Genomic DNA, 23,808 nt, shown 5'->3' with positions numbered 1-23,808 from the left:
CAGGAGAAGCCGGTAAAGCCCAGGCGGTGCCTCTGCAGCCTGGCTGCCACTGGTAATTAAGGCAGTGGATTTCCAGTGGAAGCATCCCGTGCTGGGGAGAGGGATGGTGCTTTGGGCAGGGGAGGTGAGGCATCGTGGGATGGGGAGACCAAGGAATGGGTGCTCAGCCGTGCGCTGATGGCCTGAGGTTGCTGAGACAGGGTTGTGTCTGTCTGGATGATCCAGGAGATTTGGGAGCATCTCTTGCCCCAGGCTCGGGGAGCATCAGCCGGAGCCTCAGTGTGCCAGAGCCGCTCGGGAACGCTTGTCCTCTTCTGAGGGGTTATTTTTGGAGCCAAGTAAGGACACATTGACTGTGGTGGCGGAAGAAGGAGGCAGGGACATGTGAAGGTGAAAGAGCAGGGAGAAGGCAGGCGGGCAGCAGCCTCTCCTCCCCTTGCCGGTGGATGCTAGAGGGCATCAGCAGGAGTTTGCTGGCTGGATCAGACATCAGGATGCCCCCTCCCATGGCTGCATCCTCACCGGACAGTGCAGCTGGGGGTGCAAGGGGATGTCTGAGGTCTTTGGGTCCATCCCCTTGCTGGATGGGGACTACGCTTGGGAGGTGTCCCCAGATGGCTGTGAGGATGGATGCCTATCCCTCCTGCACTGGCTGACAGTGGCGTCCGGGGGGCTCAGAGGGACCTCTGCCCTCCTGTCCCTTTGCTACCGTATGGCTCCAGGTGCCACAGACCCACACTTTGCCAGGCTTTCCCTGGTACAAGGCTGACACGGAGCATCCTCCTCTCTCTCCCATGAGGCAGCCCTGGTGGCACAGTGATGGGAATAGCCCCAGCCTTGCTTTGCAGATGGGGAAACTGAGGCAAGAGGCAGGAAGGGCACTGGCAGAAGACCCATATCTCTCAGTCATCATCCCCATCAACCTGCTGAGAGGGAAACCAGGGCAGGGACTGACCCCCAGCTCTTTCTCTCCCTCCCAGGCGCTGCTAGTGGCGAGGCCGCCCACGCCAGCATGGCTCTCTACAACAATGGGGCCGATGTGCCTTCCCCCCAGGAAGCCTCCAATGGCTTCTCGCAGCCCAGCGCCTCGGGTACATGGCACAAGGGCGAGGAGGAGGTGCGTCTGGTGGAGCCCAGCCTGGTGAAGAAGGCTCACCGGGAAATCCTGGACCACGAGCGCAAACGACGGGTGGAGCTGAAGTGCATGGAGCTGCAGGAGATGATGGAGGAGCAGGGGTGAGTGGCTGGGGATCGGGGCTGGGCTGGAGACGGACCCCATGTCTTGGGATCCTTTTGACCCTCTTGCAACTTGTTCTGTCCCTTTTTCTTATCTAAAAAAACCACAACCTTGACGTGGCAAATGTCCCCAGTTGGAAGCAAATCCACGTTTGGGTGAATTAGGCAGCTTTGGGGTGGACTGGTGGGTTGATTTTTGAAGCTAAACACCTCCAAGAAACGCAGATCTAGGAGTGCGTCCACACACATGTTGGGGGCTCAATCCAGCCCCTCCGCTTGGAAACTGGGGCTCCCAGCTCGTCATGCTGGGAAAGTGGAGGCAGAAAGGAGGCAGCCATCAGCACTGCCCAGTCCGTGCCCCTCACGCCTGGGATGGGAGATGGTCCTTCTCTGTCTCTTGTGTTGGGGAGATGAGGGAGAGCTGGGGTTTAGTCCCAGGAGAAGCTGTTTTGGTGGTTCAGTTTGTCCTGCCTTCCTTCTCTCCCCCAAATTTTAGGGTGAGAGGATCCTCCCCCATCTTGCCATGCCCCTGGCTGTGCACCGTGAGCTGCTCCACAGCCTTTGCTCTGCCCCAGGGAAGCAAAGGGCTGGGGGAAAACCCGAGGGGAGCTGGAGAGCATCCCTGCCTAGGTGGGCAGGAGGGGCTGGGTGGCCAGCAAGGAGACCCCCACCCTGCCAGACCCGTGGCTGCCCCATAGCTCTGGCACCAGCCGAACAGCCTGATCCCCCTGACAGCTCCCTAAAACCTGATGGATGGAGCAAATTCTTCGGCACAGGCGGCTAGAGCGGGATTGGTATCAGCTGGGGAGAAGGAAAATGGATTGAGGGAAGGCTTCGCCAAGGCTTTCATTAAGAGCGCAAGCGTGACCTAGAATTAAATTGTCTCACACAGACTGGAATAATGATTGTTCCTAATTTGTCGTTATGGAAATAAATAAGGCTGACCTGGCGCCTTGGGGAGCCTGGAGCCTCCTGTCAGGTTCCTGCACCCTACCAGGGATCTTACTACTAGTAGTATCATTAGTGCAATGGGTAATAGCAATATTGCAATTGGTATTGTTGTTATTGCTGTAATTGCCTTTGCTATTATTAAGGCTATTAATAACGATGATGATGGTGATACACCAAAATGATAATATAATTACAGTAATAATCTTGGTCAACCTGGTTAATCCTCCGCCCGCTATTCCCCTCCGCGCAGGGCTCTCCGGGGGGGGGTTGCACGGGATGCGCTTTGCACCCCTGAGGTTTCTGCCTGGACTGGGGGCCACATCCTGGCCACGGCCTCGGGGGAGTTGTCACCAAGGGCAGGACCCCCGGGATGCATGGGTGTGACAGCAGAGGAGGTTTCGTGGGGATTTAAGCGCTCCCTTGTTCCCTTAAATGCGGATGGCTCCTCCTGCCTGCGCTGTACCCGGCTGCTGCTTGCCCTGGGCTGCCTGTGATGTTATTCCCTGCCTGCAGGCTGGATTTCTTGTTGGGAAAAGAAGCATCAGCATTTTTTTTTTCCTTTCCCAAACCCATTCTATGTGTTAAATGCAAAACCAAAATCCCTCCAATGGGGTTATAAGCAGTGCAGGAGGGAAGGGGCTGGTGGGGTGCTCCTGCCCCTGTCACAGGATCGCGGGGGGGGTTCCTCGCCCTGGCCTTGCCCCCTGCGGATTTGCTAACGGGCCAGCCACGGTGGCCCATCTGTCACCTCCTGTTTGGCCTCGCATCCCCTCTCTGAGAGCATCGGCTGTGCTAGTAATATGCTGCAGCAAATGCTCATCTTCTCGGGCAGACATCTTCCTGCTGCTGCTGGCTGGCTGATAGCCATGGGATGGCCAGGGCCGGTGGCTCTGTCCTCTGGGATGGCCACGCTCTGCCTGGCTGGCTGCCCCACCATCGAGGGTACAGTACAGAGCTGCATTTGTGGGTGCTGCCCTGTTTTCAGGGCCCCCCATGCCCAGGCAGGGTGCAAGGAGAGGGGAAGCAGCCAGGCTGCCTCCATGCCTGGTGAGCCACCCTCCTCCTGTGCAAGAGTCCTGGCTGGCTGGGGAATTAATGAGAGCCTTTCAGCGCAAATGAGCTTCTTAATATTAATTTCCCCTCTCCTCGCTGTTCCCCTTCATGGGCACCATAGCGGGGTGGGTGCTGCCATGTGCCCCTCTGCACCCAAGGGCACCCAGGGACACCCATGGCGCTGCGAGGGGTGTCACCATCCCCAGCACAGGTTCTGCGAGGTGCCACGGGGCTTAGCCAGGCCGTGACACCCAGTTTTCTGGGCTCGTTAGCGGCGATGCTGATGGGACATGATGGCGAGGAAGGGCTGCAACAGCCCCTGTAGATGGTGTGGGCAAGGACAGGGCCAAACCCCTTCCCTCCCAGGGTGGCAGCGTGGTGGTGTCAAGGGGTCCCTCTCCCTTAGCCCTGTCCCCAGGGAGGATGCTGAGAGCACTGCAGGTCCCTCCACTGCATCCCTCCGTTTGGATGTTTTTGGTCCAGGGGGATGCTTGGGTGCCCTTGTGCAACCATGGGATGCGGCACAGGATCACCCACCCAGGGCTGCCACCCGTCCCTCCCTGGGGACACCTCGGGGATGGCTGGAGCGCCGTGGTTTGCTGCGGCTGTTCTCAGATGCCAGGGACAAAGTGATTAGAGTCTCTCATTAATAACCCTGCAGCGGCCTGAGTCAGCGTTCGGCGTTAGCGCAGAGCTGGCTCGGCTGCTGGGGCCCCGGTGCAGCGCGGGGACGAGTGAGGGAGGCTGATGATGGGATGGAGGTACCAGACATGAACCTCAGCATCACCAGCAGTGATGCTGGCACTGCCGGGAGGGTTTGGTGGGGACGTGGCCCAAAATCTGAGGCAGCGGAGCGGAGATGGCAACATCAAGGTCATCTTCTTTTACCCCTTCCTGATGTCCATTCCTCTGCCAAGCACCGCGGAGAGGGTGGTGGCAAGGGACCAAGCAGAGGGACCTCCTCTCCTCCAGGCCCTGGTGACTGTCACCATGCCATCCCTCCTTCTGACTGGCCCCTCTGGCCACATGTTGCTCCCAAAGGTATGAATGCCCTCAGCAGGTCCCTGGGGAGCCCATGCTCCAGCCGTGGCAGCCCTGACCCTGTCTTTGCCCACCCAGGTACTCCGAAGAGGAGATCCGGCAGAAAGTGGGGACCTTTCGGCAAATGCTGATGGAGAAGGAAGGCGTGCTCACCAGGGAGGACCAGCATGGACGCCAAATGTAAGTGAGGCAGCTCCGAGTTGGCCCTTCTGTGCGTCCTGCCCATCTCTCATACCAGAGAGGCACTTCCCAGGTTGCTTCCAAGTATTGATGGGGGGGTGGGTGGTTGGATTGATATGGAGAAGGTATATATAAGGATGGTTGGATTGATGGATGGACGTAGAGAAAGTAAATAGGGATGGTTGGATGGATGATTGATTTGATGGTTGGTTTGTTGGTTGGGTGGTTGGTTGATCAGTTGGTTGGAGGCTAGGTTTGCCTCTCTGAGGCAGTATCCTACCTCTGGAGAGGTTAGAGGTTATCTTGCTGGTCTTTTGGAGACCTCAGGGTGCTGTACAGAGAGGCCAGCATTGCAATGCTCCTGTCTCAGATGATGAAACCCAAGTGCAGAAGGTGTTGGTGCTTGGCTCACCCCACCAGCTGGTGGCAGAGACCAAGCTGCAGGTTTGCTGTGCCTCACTGCTGCTCCTGCCTCTTTGGGTCACCTCTCCTGCTCTTCCCGGGGCTGAAATCCTCCAGCCCCAGAGCTTCTGCCTCCAGCCAGGCAAGGGCACCGGTTTCCAGTTCTTGCTCTTAACTCCATGATGCAGAGAATAGTCCTCCTGTCTCCCAGTGTGAAGCTGGGGTTAACTCAGCTCTGCTGGCGATGGCTTGGCAGGTTGGCTGCTGAAATATTAGTGTTAGCAATAATAATAATTAATAATAGTAATAATAATTTCGGTTGCAAGGGGCCCGGGATGGATAGTAGGACTTGAGCCTGCTTCTCACCTGGGTAGGCCCAGAACCTGTGTCTCCATCAGGCTGGTGTGACACCAAGGATGCCCATGGAAGAAGCTTCTCCAAGGAGCTCTTGCCTAGTACCTCTAGCTTCCTAATCACTCCCCACGCTGCCTAGTCCCTGGGGGCTGCTTCTGCCCAGGGTGGGGGCTTGGGGCTCAGGTTAGGTGTCCAAAGCAGCCCAGCTCCTGCTGGGAACGTGCCACTCGCTCCTCCTGCCCTGTGCAGGACTGTCCCCAGCCTCGCGAGGGTCCACCCTGGCTCGATGATGATTTATCTGCGCGATGCTTAATGGCCCAGGCAGCATGGCTGGCCCGGCGCACACCATCCATCAGCCTGGAAACCAGGTCACTTGGGACAGGAATAGATGCTGCAGGTTCACTGAATATTAATGCTTCATTAGGGTCAGGAAATAGGGCGAGGGGGGAGGCAGGGAAGCCGCAGCGGTGGGGAGAGCCTTCATCCCACCACACCACCGGCACGCCGGGCAGGGAGGGACCCAGCTCGGCTGTGCCCAGTCCAGGATGGGGCTCATGGTCCTGGGGACACACGAAGCATCCAGGGTCCTCCTCCAGGCAGGAAAAACCAAGGCATGGGGAAAAACAACCTGCCCAGGTCACCCTGGTGCGGAGCATCAAGCCCAAGTGTTAACAAGTGGCCTTTGCCCGTGGGGGCATGAGTCATCTCCAGGGCATCTTCCCGGGCAGGCTCGTTAGGGCTGATGCTGTAACGAGCACATAGGGAAGCTGAAGGTGCTTTAAGGTTACCCAGGCAGCCCTAGCTATCACCTTTGCAGGCTTGCTTTTGAAAAACGAAGGGTAATCATTAAAGATTAGCCCAGGGGCTATAAATAATAATGCTGAGCTGGAAGGAGCAGTCTCAAAGCAAAGGATTGCTCTGGGGAGAACAAAGCCAGAGGTGCTTGGAGGAGGCTGGTAAGGAACTGGGTCCGAAGGAGGTGGCTCTTCAAGCAGCAGGGACCTGAGCTGCTGAAGTTCCTGCCAGAGGATGTCCTGTGTGTAAAAATGTCTGCACTGGTTGAAGAGGCTGGACAAGGGAGTTAAATAAACTTTAATTAAAGAGCCACAGCCCTTGTGGTGGCTGGGAGAGCACTCAGGAAAACATCTCATGGGCTGGTCCTGCTCCAGCACCTCTCTGGACTTTTACAGCTCGGTCTTTGGCTGCCAGGACTATGAGCCTGAACCAGCTGGTCTCGTTTCAAAGCAGATGTGGAAGCTCAGCATCATCTGCAAAACTCCCCAGGGGAAACTGAGGCACTGAGCAGAGCCGTGACCACCTGAGTCCCTGGCTTGCTCTCTGCACTCTTCCAGCTCCCGTCTCCATGCGTGCACAGCCTGGTCCCCCAGGAGTAACTGCTTGATGGACAGGCTGGTGGGATTGGAAGCAAACGCGAGTGTGTGCTGGGAGGGGAGGGATAATTGGGGCAGTGCAAGCCCGTCTTGAGCTGCTGAGCACAGCTAATGGGTGAGATGCTGGCAGCCAGCTCTGGCATGGAGCACAGAGAATCCAACAGGGAATTATCCCTGCTTGCTCCTCTCTTTTCCTCTTTTCTCCCCCTTCCCATGGTTGAGTGGGTGGTTGAAAGGCTGTTCCTGCCCTTGGGGCACAGCCAAGGCAGGAGTCGCTTGGAGAGGACCCAGAAAACCATGGCTGTGGCACAGAAGAGAGCCCAAGATCCGCTTGAGCAATCACCTATGGTCAGGAGGAGGACGCCTCACTTGTCATTTTGGTCCAAATCAATTTTAATTGGGTTAAACAGCCCAGGGCCTGCCTGTGACCAGGCATGCCAACATGCGCCGCTCTCAGGTCTGCCCTCTGGGACAGGGAGCATCCCTTCTCTCGGCTGAAGACGCTGTCAGGGCTACCAAGGGACCCGCGCCACAGGGGCTGCTCTTCACCAGCATCCCCAGCCACACACCTCTGGGCTGGGAAGGGCAGAGGAACCCACATTTGGTTTCTGAGGGCAAATCTCCTTTGGGAATTGGTGCCCAGGCACCCTCCAGGCACGGCCCCATCCATTATGGTTCCCTCCAGGACACCTGGATGGCCCCATCCCTCCTGGGGTGAGATGTCCTACATCCCCCAAGAGCAAACAGGAGGCTCCCAGGGGAGTTTGATGCTGCTCGTGGGGCTGGTGGCAGAGGAGGTCCGGGGAGGTGGGGGATGGCAGGGAAAGGCTGGGCAGGGACTCCTGGGTCGCTCCTGCCTGCCCAGTCCAGCTGCCAGGCCTCTGCTCGCAGCCCTGGTAGTCAATGGCAACCTCCAACTGGTTTCCATGGCAGCGGGAAAAATTAATGCTGACGAAGTCACTCAGGAGGGAGAAGAGATGCTGATGGCTCCAGGCCTGATGTCCCCCCACCCCACCTCACCTGGGCCAGGGGGGACATCACCCATCACCTGCCTGAAGCTTGGGTGCTGAGCCGGCAGCACACTGGGGCCGCTGGCCTCAAAGCCCGGATCATCCCAGGCAGCAGCTCCCGCCAGCGGGCAGATAATCCCCCCAAATCCCCCGAACCTCCTGCCAGCTCCTCTCGCCCTAATCTGGCCCCACCGCCTACCTGGGCTGACCCCAGCCCCCTGCTCAGTCCTGGCACTTGGGCAGTGCCAAAAGGGGCTCCAAATAATGCTGAGCCTGGGGAGGTGATGGCCTGAGCCCCAGGATGTCCCTGTGCCAGCCTGGCGGGGATTTACTGCAAGGGCAGGAGCCTCAGAAAGACCCCCACCATGGGGCTTTGCTGCCTGCTCCCTTCCAACCAGCAAAATTCTGTGATTCTGTGGACCTCAAGTGAGGTGACCAAGGCCCCCTGGGGATGCTGTGGCGGAGGGGATGTTCCCCACCTCCTGGGGATACTCTGGGCTTCCCTCCAGCAACTCCGGTGGGAGACGGGGAACGGGGAGCTACAAATTAATCCTGTGCTTCCTCCTTCGGCAGCGTGATAGAAAACCACCACGGGGCAGATGGGGAGGAGTACGCGGTGGAGTACCCCGAATACGGCGAGGGCTGCCTGCTGCAGTGCGACTGCTCGGCTGAGTGTTACCGTGAGGACAGCGGCCACCGCGAGTATAGGTCCGGCTGGATCCATAGAGGGGTCTTTGGGGAGCGGGTGTGTGCAGGGGGGGAGGTCTGCCCAGCTGCCAGGTCCCTGCTGGGGGACACGGAGGCCAGGAGACACCCCCCCCCCCCCGAATGGTTGTTTCTTCCCTCCGTGACCCTGTCTGCTTTCTCCTCGCAGGCTGAAAAGGCGCTCGAGCAGCTCCACCTCTCCTCCGCCCAAGAAGAAAAAGAAAAAGAAATCGGGTCACCGCCGGAGCCGGTGAGCCCCCGGCTGTCCCTGCACTGTCCCCTCTCCCAGGAGGGCAGCTCTCCTCCCGGCTCACCCCCTTTCCCAGGCTCTGGTGGGGCAAGTCCTCCCAACTTTGCGAGTCAGTGCACCCCAAATCGTGCATCTCCAAGAGGTGCAATGCATCTGCATGCACAGACAGTGCAACATGCACACACGTGCGTGCACACACGCACAGTGCTGTGGGACACGCTACCAGCCCACCCAACTGCATGCACTGGTGGGATCTTACCCAGTCTGTGCTGGGAAGGAGCCGGCTGCCACAGAGCAGATTTGGCTCCCAAGAGGGTCTGGCTCTGTCTACCCGCTGGTCCCCTCCCCGGTTAGTGCTGGCCACCTGAGCAGGATGCTGTCCCTAATGTCCCTCTCTTCTCTGCCTTCCCCATGGCAGCAAAAAGAGGAAACCTGGCTCGGAGCGCAGGTGAGTGCCCACTGGGCTGGGTGGGCTGTGGGGTCCCCACCGGGCATGCAGGGCCACCGGGCAGGGACTGGCCTCCACCACCCACTGTCCCCATCCAAAATCCCAGCAAGAACTGGCCACACCGTCTCCTGCTAGAGGCTGTGGAGCCCACGAGGTGGCAATGGGACACAGTGGGATTTGGAAGCTCCAGCACCAAAGACAGATGGAGCCCTTCTGCCAAAAGCCCCTTTTTTGTCCCCCACCCCAAATTCCCCCAGGAAATAACGTCCATGCAATGTTCATGCATCCCATGGGTGGTCCAGGGAAAGTGGGGTGCTGGGGGGTGGCGGGATGGGGCTCCCCTGGGCCATGCGATGGGGCTGGAGGCTCCCTTGCTCTCCCCTCAAGGACACCCACTTCCCCCCCCAGCTGTGACAGCTCTTCACCCATCCGCAAGGAGAAGAAAAAGAAGACTGGAAAGAAACACAGACGCGACAGGTAGGATGGACACCATGTTGTGTTGGGGACAGCGGGGCTGGCTGGGGACAGTGGGGCTGTTTGGGGACAGTGGGGCAGGTTGGCGGCTGCCCAGGCCTTAGGACTAGGGTGGGATGGAGTCGTGGATAGGGATGGTTGCTGACGGCTCTTCATGGGTCATCACCTCCTCACAGCAGACGTCCCCTGCCCCATCCAGCAGCAGATCTCAGGGCCACCCCCCTGCCCTTGTCCCCATCCCCTGGAGCTGCCTGGCCTTCGCTCCCCCCCTGGCCAGCTCAGCGTGTTTCCTTCAGCTCTGCCTCCTCTTCCTCCCTCAGGTCTGAGTCGGGGTCACGGAAGAAGAGAAGACACAGGTGAGAGTGATGGCTGCCGGGAGCCACCCCGCTGCCACCAGCACTGGCTGCAAGCTTCACCCGTTGGGGACCTCCTGTCCCCTGCCCTCCCGCTGTCCCTATCCCCTCTGCCCACAGGGAAGGACCCATTGGGCACAGTGGGTACGAGCCCCCCCCGGGTGCTGCCCCACTCCCATCTCTGCAGCCTGTGGCTCTTCCCACAGGTCCCGAAGCCTCAAGAACAAACGGAAAGAGAAAAACAAAGAGCGCAAGAGGTGAGGGGCCGGGATGGTGGGGGGAGTGGGGCGGTGTGCCCTCCTGCCTGCCCCCCCCGCGGCGGCTCAGCCTGCCCCTCGGCCCCCCCGGCCACCCTCTCTGCAGGTCCCGCAGTGAGTCCCCAGCCTGGCGCTCCCACCGGCGCAGCTCCTGCAGCTCCCACAGCGCCTCGCTCTCCTCCGACGACAGCGGCTCCAAATCCCCCGGCAGGTAGGAGCAGCCCGGCACCCCCACCCCTACCACCAGTGGCCCCCCCAGCCTCTGTTTTGGGGGGGCAGGGAGGCAAGTGGAAGAGGCGTCCCCATGTTGGGGACCCTTTGGGGGTTGGAGGGCAAGGAGGAAGGTGGCAGAGGTAACCCAAGGATGGAGACCCTTATGGGATGGAGGGCAGGGAGATGGGTGGCAGAGGTGTCCCTGGGATGGGGACCCTGATGGGATGGAGGGTGGAGAGGCAGGTGGCAGAGGTGTCCCTGGGATGGGGACCCTGATGGGATGGAGGGCAGGGAGGCAGGTGGCAGAGATGTCTGTGGGATGGGGACCCTTGGGGGGATGAAGGGGAACGGGACGGTGCTGTAGCATCTTGGGGGAGTTGGGAACATGGTTCTTGGCCAGGCTTTCAATTTTTAACTAGAGAAAGCAGAAAACACCAATTATCACCCCATTTCTTGCATCGGCAAAGCCTGCCCCGCCATCCCAGCCTGGGTTCATGGCCGGCAGTCCTGCCGGAGCCTGGTGAAGGGCGATGTTGTGCCAGGGTTGGGGTGGGGGGTGGATGCTGGTGTCTCACAGTGAGGTGCCCCGCAGGCTAAGCCCCAAGCGCCGGCAGGATGTCCCCAAGGGCAGCAGCGCCCGCTCCAGCCGCAGCCCGTCCTCCCCCTCGCCCCGCCGCTCGGCCTCGCCACACCAGAACGGGCACAAGGGCAGCGCCCAGAACGGCCGCCACAGCCACGGCGCCCTGCTCCCGGAGCCCTCGGATGTACGTAGGCTTTTCTTGGATCACCGTTCACTTCCCTCCTCTCCTCCCTCTGCAGGATACCCCCCATCACCCCGGCTCTCCTCTCCCCTCCTTTCCCCAGCTCACTCGGCTCCCCCCTCGCCCAGTCAGGGCACACGGGGGAGATGCGGGGTGCAGGCTGAACCCCCCCCAGCACCCATCAACCTTCCGCTGGGTGCACGGTTTCCCTGGGGGAGCCAGCCCATCACCTCAGGAGGGCAAGTTTCCGGGCGGCCAACAGATCATCCCTCCCCCAAAGCCACACATGCGGATGTCACCCCACCCAGGGATGATGGCTTGGCAGGCCAGCGTCACCTGCCAGTGTCACCACCGGGCTCAGCACCTCCCTGGGGGTGGATTGAGCCCAGACAGGCAAGAAACGGGTAAAGCTGGAAAATTCTCATTTCCCCACCAGCCCCAACCCTCCCCAGCGCCAAGGTGCTAACACCAGCGCTCAGGAACCCAACACCCAGTCTGGGGACTGGTGTTAGGCCAGGGTGGGGTTTGGAGGGGGTTTGGTGCTGGGTGCTCAGACTTTAGGAACTCAGTGTCCCCAAGGCGGGTGACATTGGAGCTAAGTGTCCCCGACCCTGCCTTGGCACCCCGGGGGTCCTGATGAAGCCTGGGGGTCTGCTCCCACAATGAGTGGGGCAAAGCCCTAACCCAGCGAGACCGGGGAGCTAGTCCCAGTTTAACCAGTGCTGGGGTGGTGAGGAGCCAGCAGAGGGCTGGAGGCAGGGCTGAGCGAAGGCAGCGTGCTGGGGGACCCCACTAATTGGGGGGGCACACAGGTCCCCGCTCACCCCAGGGGGCTTTATTCCCACAGACGAGGTGCTGCGGGGATGCTCCCACGCTGGCAGCACCCAACACCGACACCCCAACACCTGTGGGGCCAGGGGCACCCCAGAAAACAGGGCCAGGAACCCCCCACACCATATTCACATCCCCTTCACCCTCCCCAGCCCAGCACCCAGCGCCCCCCAGCAGCACCCAGCACCCTGCCCACCTCTCCGGGGCACCTCTCTGCTTTCTTCTTTCCTGTGGTCTCAGCTGGGGGGTGTGTGTGGGGGGTTCGGGTGCCGAGGAGCCACCCGTCACCCACCCAGGCGCCCGGCTCGCCCCCCTTTCCCCCCCCCCGCCCACCTCCCCAAGCACCCAGCATCGCCCAGGCCGCCGAGCTCCCTTGGCTCCCCGGCACCAGTGGGACTTTTCTCCAACAACTTTCTCTCTCTTTCTCTCTCTCTCTCTTCTTTCTCTCTCTGGTTTCTATTTTATTTTTTTTTTCTTTTTAATCCCATCTGTGTTTTTCTTTAGCCTCCCATTTGAAAAAAACCCAAACGGTAATATACACTTCCATTTCTTGCTCAGCAGAAGCAGGGACGAGGGGGAGGGAAGGGCAATTGAAACGTGCTTTTTTTCCCCCCCTTGTTTTAGTTTCCTTTCTCATGATTTCTTTTCTTTTCCCTTGTGATGTACAGAAATGCAAACAATATATATCTCTCATATTTTTTTTCCTCCCCCTGTCGTCGTCGTGTTGTTCTAGAATTTTTTGCTTTTGTGTGTGTTAATGTGGAGAAGAAAAAAAAAAAAAAGGCAGATGTGTTTTCTAAATATTTACGACCGCTGAACATTGTATCTCCATTTTCTATATTTTGAAGAAGGAATTTAAAAGGGAAGAGAACCAAGCAGCTCTACACCCCAAAGGTAGCGGGCTTGCTTCGATATTGTGGAGCGAATTGCCCGTTGCCTCCTTGACTTGGCTACTGCCCCGTTGCCTGGGCTGGCGGCCGGATCCTGCTGCCGTGGGGGTGGTTTTCCTCCACCGCTGCAGGATGAGGCCGTTGGGTGCTGGGTTATCTGCCCCCCCCCAAGCCGAGCACCCTGCGGCCATCCTGCACCAGGTGCACGCATCCTGGATCCCAGCAGGATGGATGCCGAGCATCCTTGGTACCCGCCCCCCCCCCCCCCCCCCCAGCCTCCTGCAGACCCCCCCAAAAACTCTGGACTCAGCCCATCCCCTGGGTGAGCCTAACCCCCCAGCACCCCCAGAGCCGCCGGGAAGAAGGGGTGCCCCGGGGCGCTGCACGGTGTTGCCTTCCCTTTTAAATACCCGATCCCGTCTCCATCCATCCCTGCTGCCTTCCCCAGCCTTCCTCCCGGGTCTCTCCTCCTCCTCGCCCACACGCACCCTCCAGCCCCTCTTTCTTTCCGGTTTTCTTTGGGGCAGCGCACCCCAACAACCCTCACCGTGTCCCACCTCCATCCATCGCCTTCCCTGCATGTTATCCGGGACTTTGCCATGTTATATAGCGACTTTTTAAGACCGAAACGCAGCCGGGTTACAGACACCAGCCAGCAAATCACCCCCCCGTGGCCGCCCCACTCGGCGGCTGGCCACAACCTTTCCATTTCAAAAAAAAAGGAAAAATTAAAAAAAAAAAAAAAGCTAACAAGACCAATTTTAAAAATAATTTAAAAAAAAATTCTAAGCAAAGCAAACGGGATTAGCCGAGGGGTCTGGATCGCCGTACTAAAGAGTCCTTGTCTTTTTCCCATTCTGCCCTCCAAATGTGGAGATTATTGTTTTCTTTTTTTATTATCGCATTCCTGTCACTGCCAATTGCGAAGGTAGGTATTTTGTCCACCTCTGCACGTTCACTTCTGCAGATGAGCCTGTTGAAAAGCACCGTAGCTTGATTTAATGTTATTTTCTCTTTCTTTCTGACTTTCTTTCTCTTCCTTTCTTGCTCTTCTTCTCTGTCTCTTTTTCATTTTGTCTCTTTTTGGTGGCTATTTATATATATATTTTTTTTTTATTTGTATGGTTTTCCCCAGTTAGCTGCAAAGCCATGCTCTTCTCTTACGTTCTTTATTTTTTTTTTTTTTGCCCTGTCCACGTAATATTTTTTTTCTTTCTTCCCCCCTTTTCTCTTCCCCGTCTCCTCGTGCCGTCGGTAGAATGCATTTCTGTGTCTTTCAGCCCTCCGACTTTGTGTTCGTTTCCATCCAGGGGCCGAACACGGCTGCTCCCTTTCAGTCTCCCATTAGGGGCTGGGTAACGAAGGCGAAGATAATTAGCGAGAAATAGGGGCAGGGGCCAGAGCTCACGGGTGGGAGCAGCAGCAGATCCTGGGCACAGGGGGTTTTGGGGTGGAGGGATGGGGCAAGAAATGAGGAATTGGGGGAGATGTGTGGGTTTAGCCCCTCCTTGGGCCATGACAGAAAAAAAACAACCCCAAACAATCCAGGGAAAATGCTGGGGGGCTGCGATGGGGAAAGGTTGAAATCTTCCTCCGTGGAGAGAAGCAGGTCCAGGGCATCTCAGTCCCTGAGGAGCAGGGGACAGTGTCCTAGCTCCGGCCATCCCATCTCTGCAAGCCCCCAGAGTGTTTTCTCTCTGGGGAATGGGTGAGCTTCTGCCCATTTGGATTTGTTTGGGATGCTTTTCCTTTTGTTGCCTTCCTGCACGTCTGGGCAGGAGACCCCTCCGCCCCAGGGGTTGGGTGGGAATCCTGCATCCTGAGCCCGTGGCGTAGCCAACCGGCATGGAATTGCTGCCCTGGGAAAGAGGAAACCCCTCTCTTTCTCTCTTCTTCTTCCTCCTCTTCTTCTTCATCTTCTCTGGTTTTATTTTCCCCTGCGTGGATGCTGGCTCAGCTGAACCCCCCGTTCCAGGGCTGCTGCATCCCCTTGGAGGGGTCCGTGTCCCCCAGTGCTTGTGCCATGGGCAGAGGTGCCCATTGCCACCAGCCTCCCCCCTCGCTGGAGCAATTGCAGCAGCAGCAGAAGCAGGTTGTTAAAAAAAACCACCCCAAATCCCCCCCGTTTTGGCTCCAGCAGGCTGGTGTGCGGCTGGAGGGGTTGGCTTGTCCCTGGGGACAAGGAGGTGATGGAGGACACGCCACCGGTGGGGTGTGGGGCAGTTTGTGCGACCCTCCTCTGTCTCAGGATGCTCAGGGACACGGTGGCCTTATATCCCTTTTGCAGCATCTTCATGGCGGTCCCCAGGATCCCACCCCAGCGCCTCGCCCACTTCTCTTTCGGGAAGAAAAGCGGCATTTAGGAGGTGGCGGGGCAGGCAGACAGAACCTTGTCCTTGAGGATGGGGTGTGTTTGGGGCAAGGGGCCTCTGGGGAATTGGGGTCACCGGCCCCCAGCTTAGCCCCAGGCGCGGCGACACCACCCCAATCCCCCTGAAGCCTGTTAGATCCCCTGGGCCGGGCTCAGCGCCACCCCGCGCAGGATTCACCCCTCCAGGGATGCTCAGGGACCCAGCACCGGGCTGCGATCGGGAGAAGGAGACCCCCAAAGCCCCCCCAAGCCCCTCCCCGAGCTGGGGTTTGCCAGCTCAGTCGAGGCCAGCGATGCAGGAGCCGTTTCCACCCATCTTTTTGGTCTAGTGGTGTTAGCAAAGATGGGGGAAAAAAACCACCCAGGCGGCGGCTGCAGCTCGGAGGAGCTCAGATATTTGGGAGCCGCTGCCTGCTGGACCCCGGGGCCGGGTAAAAAACCCCCCCCCCAGCTCTCAGCAAGAGCCCGGCACGGGGGTTTGGCCGCGGCAGTGGCCCAGGGTTTCATCCCCCCCCTACCCTGTAGGAGAAGTGAGTTGGTTTGTTTTATTTCTCCTCTCTCTGGCTCTGTCTCTGTCTCTCCTCCTTCTCTCGCTCTTTTCTTTCTCTCTTGCATTTTTGTGAATCTAATGATGCACTTATATTGCCCCGCTTTTCCCTTCTCTTCATACCTTACCTACTAAAGGAGGAAATGCCACTTTTTTGGTAAGTGGATGTTAACCAAGAGGGACTTAAAAAAAAAAAAAAAAAAAAAAAAAGCATATAATGGAAAAAAAAAAAAAAAAAAGGAAGCAGAAAGCAAAGTCTGTGTTGAGTGCTGATGAGGACTTAGCAGTTCCCTGCAGAGTCGCAGCTAACAGCTCAATGCGTGTCCCAGGAAGAGCTCAGAGACATTCGTTTATCTCAGTAACGAGGACATTTGTGAAGTTTTGCTTTGGTTTTGGTTTGGTTTTGGTTTATGGTTTTGTTTTTTGTTTTTTTTTTTTGGTTTTTTTTTAGTTTGATTTGATTTGGATGGTTTTTCTTCTTTCTTTTCTCGGTTTCTTTTTGCCTTCTCGCCCCTGCCCGCCCCACGCCCCCTGCCTTGCCCTCCATTGTCGGTCTGTGCCGTCTTCCTCGTTTCTTGGTTTGTTTTAAGCCAAAAGCCGTACTATCTATAAAAACTACACATATCTGAACATATATCTCTCTATATATGTGCATGCCTCTGTGTGAGCAGATCCCCCCGCCATCACCTCCAGCCCTCTTTGGTTTGACCCCTTCCCCTCAGCTCAGTCTATTTACTCACCCCCCTCCACCTCCCCATCTTCTCTCATCTTTTCTTTTTTACCCCCATTTTCCTCCCGTTGTTTGGGTTTTACCCTCCTTTTCCTTCCCCTTTCTTGGTCGAGGCGGGTGGGTGCCGGGGTTTGCTTTATCCCCGCTCCAGGTGTTTTTTGGGGGGGGGGAGGGGGTGGGGACAGCATTGTTTCTTACCCTTCGAGCTCTCCCTCCCCGACGACTCGGGGGTTTCTTGGATTTAGTTTTATTTTTGCTCCTATCCCACCCCTTCCTTTGGGTTTGGTTTTCTTTTCTTTTTTTTTTTTTTTTTTTTTTTTAAATTTTATTTGAATTATTTTATTTGGCATTTTGCATGCGGAGGTTTGCATGACCCACGTTGTCGAGGGCGAGAGGAAGGTGCAGGGTAGCGTCTGTGTAGCCTGCCTTATGCGATGTGCGTTGACGTTGTGAACCGCGCCCCCGGCCCGGTGCCCCCCGTTAAAATCCCCTTTCTCCTTCTTTCTTCTTTTCTTCCCCCCCCTCCACCTTTCCCCCCTTTCTCTCTCTCTCTCTCCCCCCTTGCCAGAGGCCGGCCTCGGCGTCCCCCTCTCCGCGGGCTCACGGCAGGACGGACCCTCCGTCCCCCCGCACCCGGGGGGGCCGACATGGTGCCCGCAGCCCCCGGTCGCCCACGCCGGAGAGGGCCAAGCATGGCCACCGGCATCGCTCCCGCAGCTCCTCGCCGCCACCTCGCCACCGTGGCCAGAGCAAGGGACGGCCACCGGCCCCCCGGGAGCCCCCACCGCCGCCGCTCAGCCCCGCCGGCTACAGCAGCGACTCAGAGGGCTCGGCGGGCTCCCACCCCTACCACCCACCGCTCGGCCCCGACAGGAACCACGGCGCCCACGCCAAGAAGTAAGGGGGTGTCCGTGTTGGAGTCGTGCCATCCCTGCCAGGACATGGGAGCTGGTGTCTGATATTTGGGGTCACCAAAGTTTGGGCACGCCGGTTCCATCTGGGCAAAGCTCTTGGGGTCAAGCTGGGGACCAGGGCGGGGTTGGGGTGCTCAAGGGATGGGGATGGGGATGAGGATGGGGATGAGGATGGGGATGGAAATGGGGATGGAAATGGGGATGGGCATGGAGATGGAGATAGGGAAGCTCCACAGTGGGTCAATGCCACCACACTGCACAAAGGGTCATTCCCTGCAAGGGATTATCCCAGCATGAAGGGCAGTGCCTGGATGGCTGCGTGGGATTATAGGGTGCAGGATCCCAAGTGGGTGCGCACCCCATGCTTTATAATCAGGGATGCAGCCCAGCCAAAACTTGGGGTTATGTAGGTGCATCCACTGCTCCCCCATGGGAACCTGGGGTCCCCAGCTCCCGCAGGGACACCCTGCTGGCCATGGCAGATGAGATGTGAGGAGGTGCTGGGGTCTGCCTTCACAGGGTGAAGGAGAGGCACCACCGGGGCAGGCCCAACAGCAGCTCGGAGTCATCGGCCAAGCACTCCCGGCACGCCTCGGAGCGGAGGAAGAGTCCGTCACCCAGCCCCGGCCAGCGCAGCAGCTCCTGGAGCTCCAGCGGCTCCCTCTCCAAATCCCGCTCCCGCTCCCGGGAGAAGAGAGCAGGACGCAGCCGATCCCGCTCCCCATCTCTGAAAAAACCTGCCAGCAGGTCAGCCCCTGGGAGGACTTTGGGGTGGGGGGCATGGGTACCAGCAATGGGCTCAGAGAGCACCCGTGCCTCAGGGTGGTCCCAGCTCCCTCGGGGCTCAGGGAGGGGGTTACATGTCATTGCTCATCCCGGTGGCACTAGAAGTGCCAGCCCCAGGTGGGGGTGTCACCTCTGTGGGGAGCTGCTGTCCCTGCATCCCCCCTGGGACCCCAGCCCACACCCCTGACCCTCTTCCTCTTCCTCGTGGTGTAGAGAGAAGGACAATGAGCCCCGAACACGCCACAGTGACGCCGATCCCACCCGCACCCGGCGCCGCTCCAGGAGCTACTCTCCCATCAGGAAGAGGAGACGTGACTCCCCCAGCTTCATGGAGCCCAGGAGGATCACGAGGTGGGTCCTGGCACGTGGCGAAGCCTCTGCTGTGGTCACTAGCATGGCCTGGGACTGAGCTCTGCCACCAGCCAACACCAAAGGATGTGTGGATGAGTGGGTGGACGGATGGATGGATGGATGGACGGGTGGGTGGATGAATGGATGGATAGCTGGATAGGTGAATGGATGGACAGACCTACAGATGGATGAATGGATGGACAAATGGATGAGCAGCTCTGCGGGTGGGTAGATAACCCTGATGATGACCAGCTGGGCAATTCAGCTGGCCCAGACAGATGGATAACTAGACTGCCTCCAATATTACAACCTTCTGATCTCTTCCTATTTTGAGGCATGAAAATAGGAATTCATTTTAATCTGCGTGTGCATATTCCAGCAAGACGATCGGCCACAAGCGTTTCTCTCCCCTGCCCTCCAAAAGCTGGTTTCTCCTCCTTGAGATCCTATTGACTCAGGATCTCGGGCTGTTAAGACAGGCAATATTTAGTGCCAGACGAAACACTGTGCGCATATATAGTACCTCGTTAGCATGCAGCGCTGGCGGCGGTACCGGTGGCAAGCTGAGATTACCTCGTTCCTGACCTATTTGTCTCTCCAGCTATCAGCTGGGAGATCGGGGCCGTGGGGCGGAGGGGATGGATCTTCAGAAATCAACTCTGGCTCGCTGTGGGAGGGTTTGGAGCTGCAAGGAGGGAGGACAGGAGAAATACTGCTCAGCCGCTGGGTTAGAGCTCCCTGCAGCCCTCCCCGATGGATGCCCTGTAAAGAACATGGGCTGGGAAAACGGCTCCCAGCCCAGAGGAAGGTTTTCCAGCCTGGGTAGTTCCATCCCCGAGCTGGGTTTTGCCAGGATGTCCCCAGGAAGGTGGCAGGGCTTGGCTGGAGGATACAACCCACAGTTCCTGCAGGGACTGTCCCCTCATCCCTGTCACCCATCCCTGGGATGGATGGGGATGGCAGACCCAGCTCTGGCTGGGGTTCAGGAGGAGCAGAGCATTTTCTGTGAGGCTTGGAGGATGCTGCGGGGAGGGGGCAGCCAGGGGAACACCCCCAGCCCCCCTTGCCTGCCCTGTAGCCCAGCCAGAAGCCCCAGGGCTTTTCCTTGCCCTCCTGCCTGTCCCCAGTCCCTGTCACTCCCTGCCACCCCTGGGTCCGGCACCGCGTGGTCCTGCCTCAGTGATGCCAACTTCTCCTTTTCCATTTCATCCCAAGGTCCCTCTCGGAGAGCATCGCCGCCAGCCTGGCTCCCAGGGTAACCTTCCCCCTTCCTCCTCCTCTTCTTCCTCCTGGACCCCTCTGTGTCGCCTCTGGGCTGTGCCTGTGTCTCTCTTCAGTCCCACTAACACCGAGCCGGCAGAAGGGGACAAGGGGCCGGCTCCTGCACTGGCTCCACATGTCCCCCATGTCCCCCCATCCCCATGTCCCCATACTCCCCATGTCCCTCCTCCTCCTCAGGCGCCAGCAGGCCACAGCTCGCCTCCTGCTAATCCTGAACGTCTCTTTTTCAGCAGCTTTCAATCTTTGGTGTCGGGGAAACACAAAAGCCACATTAACCTGCTCACTTTCTGCCCTCGCCACTGCCTAATCCAGGACTAACACCCCGGGGGGCGGGGGGGGGTGGGGAGGAGGAAGGGGATGGAGGTGGGAGGAGGGGGAGTGATGCTGAGCGGCCGCATCCTGACACCCCGCAGCCGGTCTGAACCCTGCAGGGATGCTCGGCCATGCCCGGGGAGCCACTACCGGACACCCCCCACTCCCCAAGCTGCCGCTGGGGACCTGACTCAGTTTCCCTTTTCCATTTGCAGCGCTCGCAAGCGTCCCATCCCCTACTACCGACCCAGCCCCTCGTCCTCCAGCTCGCTGAGCACCTACTCCTACAGCCGCAGCCGCAGCCGCAGCTACGACAGCTACAGCACCAGCCGCAGCCGCAGCCGGACTCGCAGCCCCCCCAGCCGCTCCCGCAGCCCCAGCCGCAGCCCCAGCTACAACAGCCGCAGCAGCTCGGAGAGCGCCGGCTTCTGAGACCCCCGGACACAGACACCCCCCCCCCCGCCATCCCGGCTGTGCCCCCCACCCCCTCATGCCACCTGCGCCCCCAGGAGGGACAGAGAGGTGGAAAAGAGCTGGGGTCTGCTAAGGATGGACATGGCAGCAGGGGAAAGCGGGGCGCCAAAAACTCAAATGAGTCCTTGCATCGCCCTAGAAGGGGGGTGATCCCCTCCCCCCCGGGGTGTTTTGGGGGTCAGGATGGGATAGGGGGAGGATATCTTCTTATTTCTGGGAGCACCGGGGTGGGGTGGGATGGGGTGGGCGAGCACAGAGCGAGGGAACAAATTGCTCAGCAGAGACCTTGGGGTGAGCGGGTGGGGTTGGCTGGGAACCCCCCCGGGAGCCCCCTGTGCTTTTTGGGGTTGGTTTGACTTTTTTAGCACAAGCGTATCCTTTGCAGGGGTGGGGGGGGGTGGGGGGGGGATTGGGGCAGGAAGGGGTTTCTTCAGGCTCAGCTGGAGAGTGTGATGCCAGCCAGCCATGAGCCCCGGCGTTCCCCCGGCAGAGGAGTCATGATGTCCCCGTGGTGTCCTGGGGGACAGGGGCACCATGAACGGTTTGGGCCCCCCCGCCCCCGGGCCCAAGCACACGCCGAGCCACGGATGAACAAAACCTGGCACCCAGCAGCACCCCACAAGTCTCTTCCTGAGCTGGGATGCCCAGGGTGAGGGGCCACCCCTGTGGGTTGATGCTGCTCGTCCTGGCTTGTCCCTGGCACCTATCCATCTCATCCTGTTCTGGGGGGGACCAAGCCATCACCCCCAGGAGGAGGGAGCTGCACGGCTGAGGGCTGGGCTGGGGATTTTCCACCCCCCGAGGCTGCATCCACCCATCCTCCGGCTTCAGTATGTCATACCCTGCCTTTGGGCTCACAGCCCCCGGCCACCTCCTGCTCTGGGGCCGAGCAGCAGCTTTTAAAACTTAATTACAGAAAGAGAGAGGCAGGAGGATCCTGGGCTTTTCCAGCAGCCCCTCTTTTGCAGGACTTTGCTGATTTTCCAAAAAAACAAAGAAAGTCCCCCCCCCGCCCCCAGCCCCCGAGTGCTGAGGATGGTCCTGGCCCCCCCACAAGGCTGTTGGTGTTTAATCCTCATGGGCCCCGTGTTTTCCGGCCGGCTGGAGCAGGACGATGGGGATGAGCCTCCCTGGGTGGGAGAGCAGCTGCCTGGATTAACCCGCTGCCCCTGGATGAAAAGCCGGGCTTTGGCAGTCCCACTTGACACTGGTTTCCAGCCAGCTGGGATCCGGGGCGGGGGGGACTCTGTGGTTTCCAGCTCAGCTGGTAATGCGACAGCCTCGTTAGCTGGTGGCCTGATGAACCGGAGGTCCTGAGAGAGAAGAGATGTGAGCGGAGGGACACTCCAGTGTCATCTCCCAAACCCAGCTTATCGAGGAACCAGGCTCAGCCATGGGCTGGGGATTCACCAGCCCTTGGAGAAACATCTCCAGAAGCTGGGCTGTGCAGGATGCCAGCCCCTGGGTATCCTACCCACCCCCTGCTCTGCTGGCAAAGCCCCCGGTCACCCTCTGAGCTGCCCGGACAAGCAGAATCATTAGGAATGGGGTGAACAGGTAAGGAAGGGACATGCTCATGGCTCTCTGTGGCTCACTTGTCCCCCTGTGCCAGCCCTGGGCAGGGTGGCAGCTCTGGATGTGATCTTGGCAGGAGGAGGAGATGAAGGGTCCAGCTCCCCCCGAGCCTGGGGAGACGAAGGGCATGAATGCCCAGCATCCCTACAAACCCATGAGCCACGCACTCCAAAAACCATCCCACCCCTCTCCAGCCACTGCTGCAAGAGCCCCTGGACACCCCGCAGCCTCTGTCCTCCACGTTGCCCCACAGGGAAGCTCAGACTGGCCAGGGGAGCCCCTAAACCCTGCTGGGAGAGGGAGGGGGTCCTCTGAAAACATCCAAATTCAAGCCGCTGGCTGGTGGTTATTTTGCCAGTGGCCACAGCCCCCAGCCCTGCAGCCCCCCGTGGCTGCGGCTCCCAAAATCCCAAGACTCGACTGCAGCGCCGGCGCAGACAAGCCAGCACATCAGGGAAAATTTCCAGTCTTCCTCTTTTACAGTCTCTGTCTCCTGCCGCGGAGGGAGCTAACTGGAACAAATACTCTGTAGAAATACTTCAGTATTTTCCTCTCGCGCGTGTGCTCTCTCTTTTTTTCTGGGTTGTGAGTACAGCTGTAGATTCAGTGAGCTGGTTCAATTATAATAAAATATACAGTATATATTGTAAATGACCCTGCCGGGCACAGAGCAGTTTCTTCACGGGGGAAGGAGGGGGGGGGGGGCAGCACAACAGAGTTAACTTGCTCCCTCCGTGCAGGCTTAGTCTTGTCCAGCTCTCCAAGGACCTATCCTCCTCTACCCCTGCCCTCTCTCCAGCCATCCATGGCTTGCTCTTCACCGGTGCATTAGCCTCTGGCTCCTGCAGAGCAGCACTGGGCACCAGTTGTGTCTGATTCCCCAGAGCATCCTGCTCTGGGCAGGGGGAAACCCTCCAAGGAAGCCTTGCTGCTAGGGCAGAGGTGTCCCCTTGCATCCTTCCCATCTTCTTGCAGCCCTCCTGGCTCCCTGCATCCTTCCCTGTATCCCTCCTATTTGCCTGCAACCCTCCCATCCATCTCAGCTCTCCCTGCACCCTTCTCTTTATCCCTCCCTGCATCACTCCCATCCCTCCCTGAATCTGTCTCTGCATTCCTCCCATCCCTCCCTGAGTCCCTCCCATCCCCTGCATCCCTCCCTTCATCCCTCCTCTCCCTCCCTGCATCCCTCCCATCCCTCCCTGCATCACTGCCTGTATCCCTCCCTGCATCCTTCTCTGCATCCTTCCCTGCATCCCTCCCATCCCTCCCTGCAACACTCCCTGCATTGTTCCCTACCCTCCCTGCGTCGTTCCCTACCCTCCCTGCCTGCATCCCTCCCCGCATCCCTCCCCATCCCCTCACCGCCGCACTCCCTGCAGTGCCTCAGCCCTCCCTTCTCCCCCAGCCCCAGCAGGATGCGCCCCCCGCCTCCATCCCCACACGGCTCAGCTGCCTTCAGCCCTTTCCCCCACGCAGTGACAACAGTGACAATGCTGGGCTCTGCCTCAGACAAACGGGTTTGGCAGGGGCTGGCGGGTGGCTGGCATCCACTGCATCCATGAGTGGGGGGACACCCCCCAAATCCCCTGCTGAGGCATCCCCCCCCCGCGTCCCTCCTTACTGTGTCCCTATCTGTGCCCTGTGCCCCATGGGGAAGGCTCCCCAGG

General features: G+C 59.0%; 1 protein-coding gene across 1 annotated transcript; it reads left to right on the top strand.

Annotated features, from left to right (window-relative positions):
• The first annotated feature begins 1,012 nt into the window (after window positions 1–1,012).
• Window positions 1,013–20,524, top strand: SRRM3 (serine/arginine repetitive matrix 3). Its single transcript, XM_074160638.1, has 14 exons — window positions 1,013–1,236; window positions 4,360–4,461; window positions 8,192–8,326; window positions 8,493–8,573; window positions 8,992–9,021; window positions 9,430–9,498; window positions 9,816–9,851; window positions 10,055–10,105; window positions 10,212–10,316; window positions 10,911–11,082; window positions 17,017–17,345; window positions 17,882–18,109; window positions 18,362–18,499; window positions 20,308–20,524. The coding sequence occupies exons 1-14, from the start codon at window positions 1,013–1,015 to the stop codon at window positions 20,522–20,524; spliced, it is 1,917 nt and encodes a 638-aa protein (XP_074016739.1).
• Window positions 20,525–23,808: the final 3,284 nt, after the last annotated feature.

Source organism: Numenius arquata, chromosome 18 (assembly GCF_964106895.1).
Source record: "Numenius arquata chromosome 18, bNumArq3.hap1.1, whole genome shotgun sequence".
In the NCBI taxonomy this organism is placed as follows: domain Eukaryota; kingdom Metazoa; phylum Chordata; class Aves; order Charadriiformes; family Scolopacidae; genus Numenius; species Numenius arquata.
This window is presented reverse-complemented; position numbering and strand designations above follow the sequence as displayed.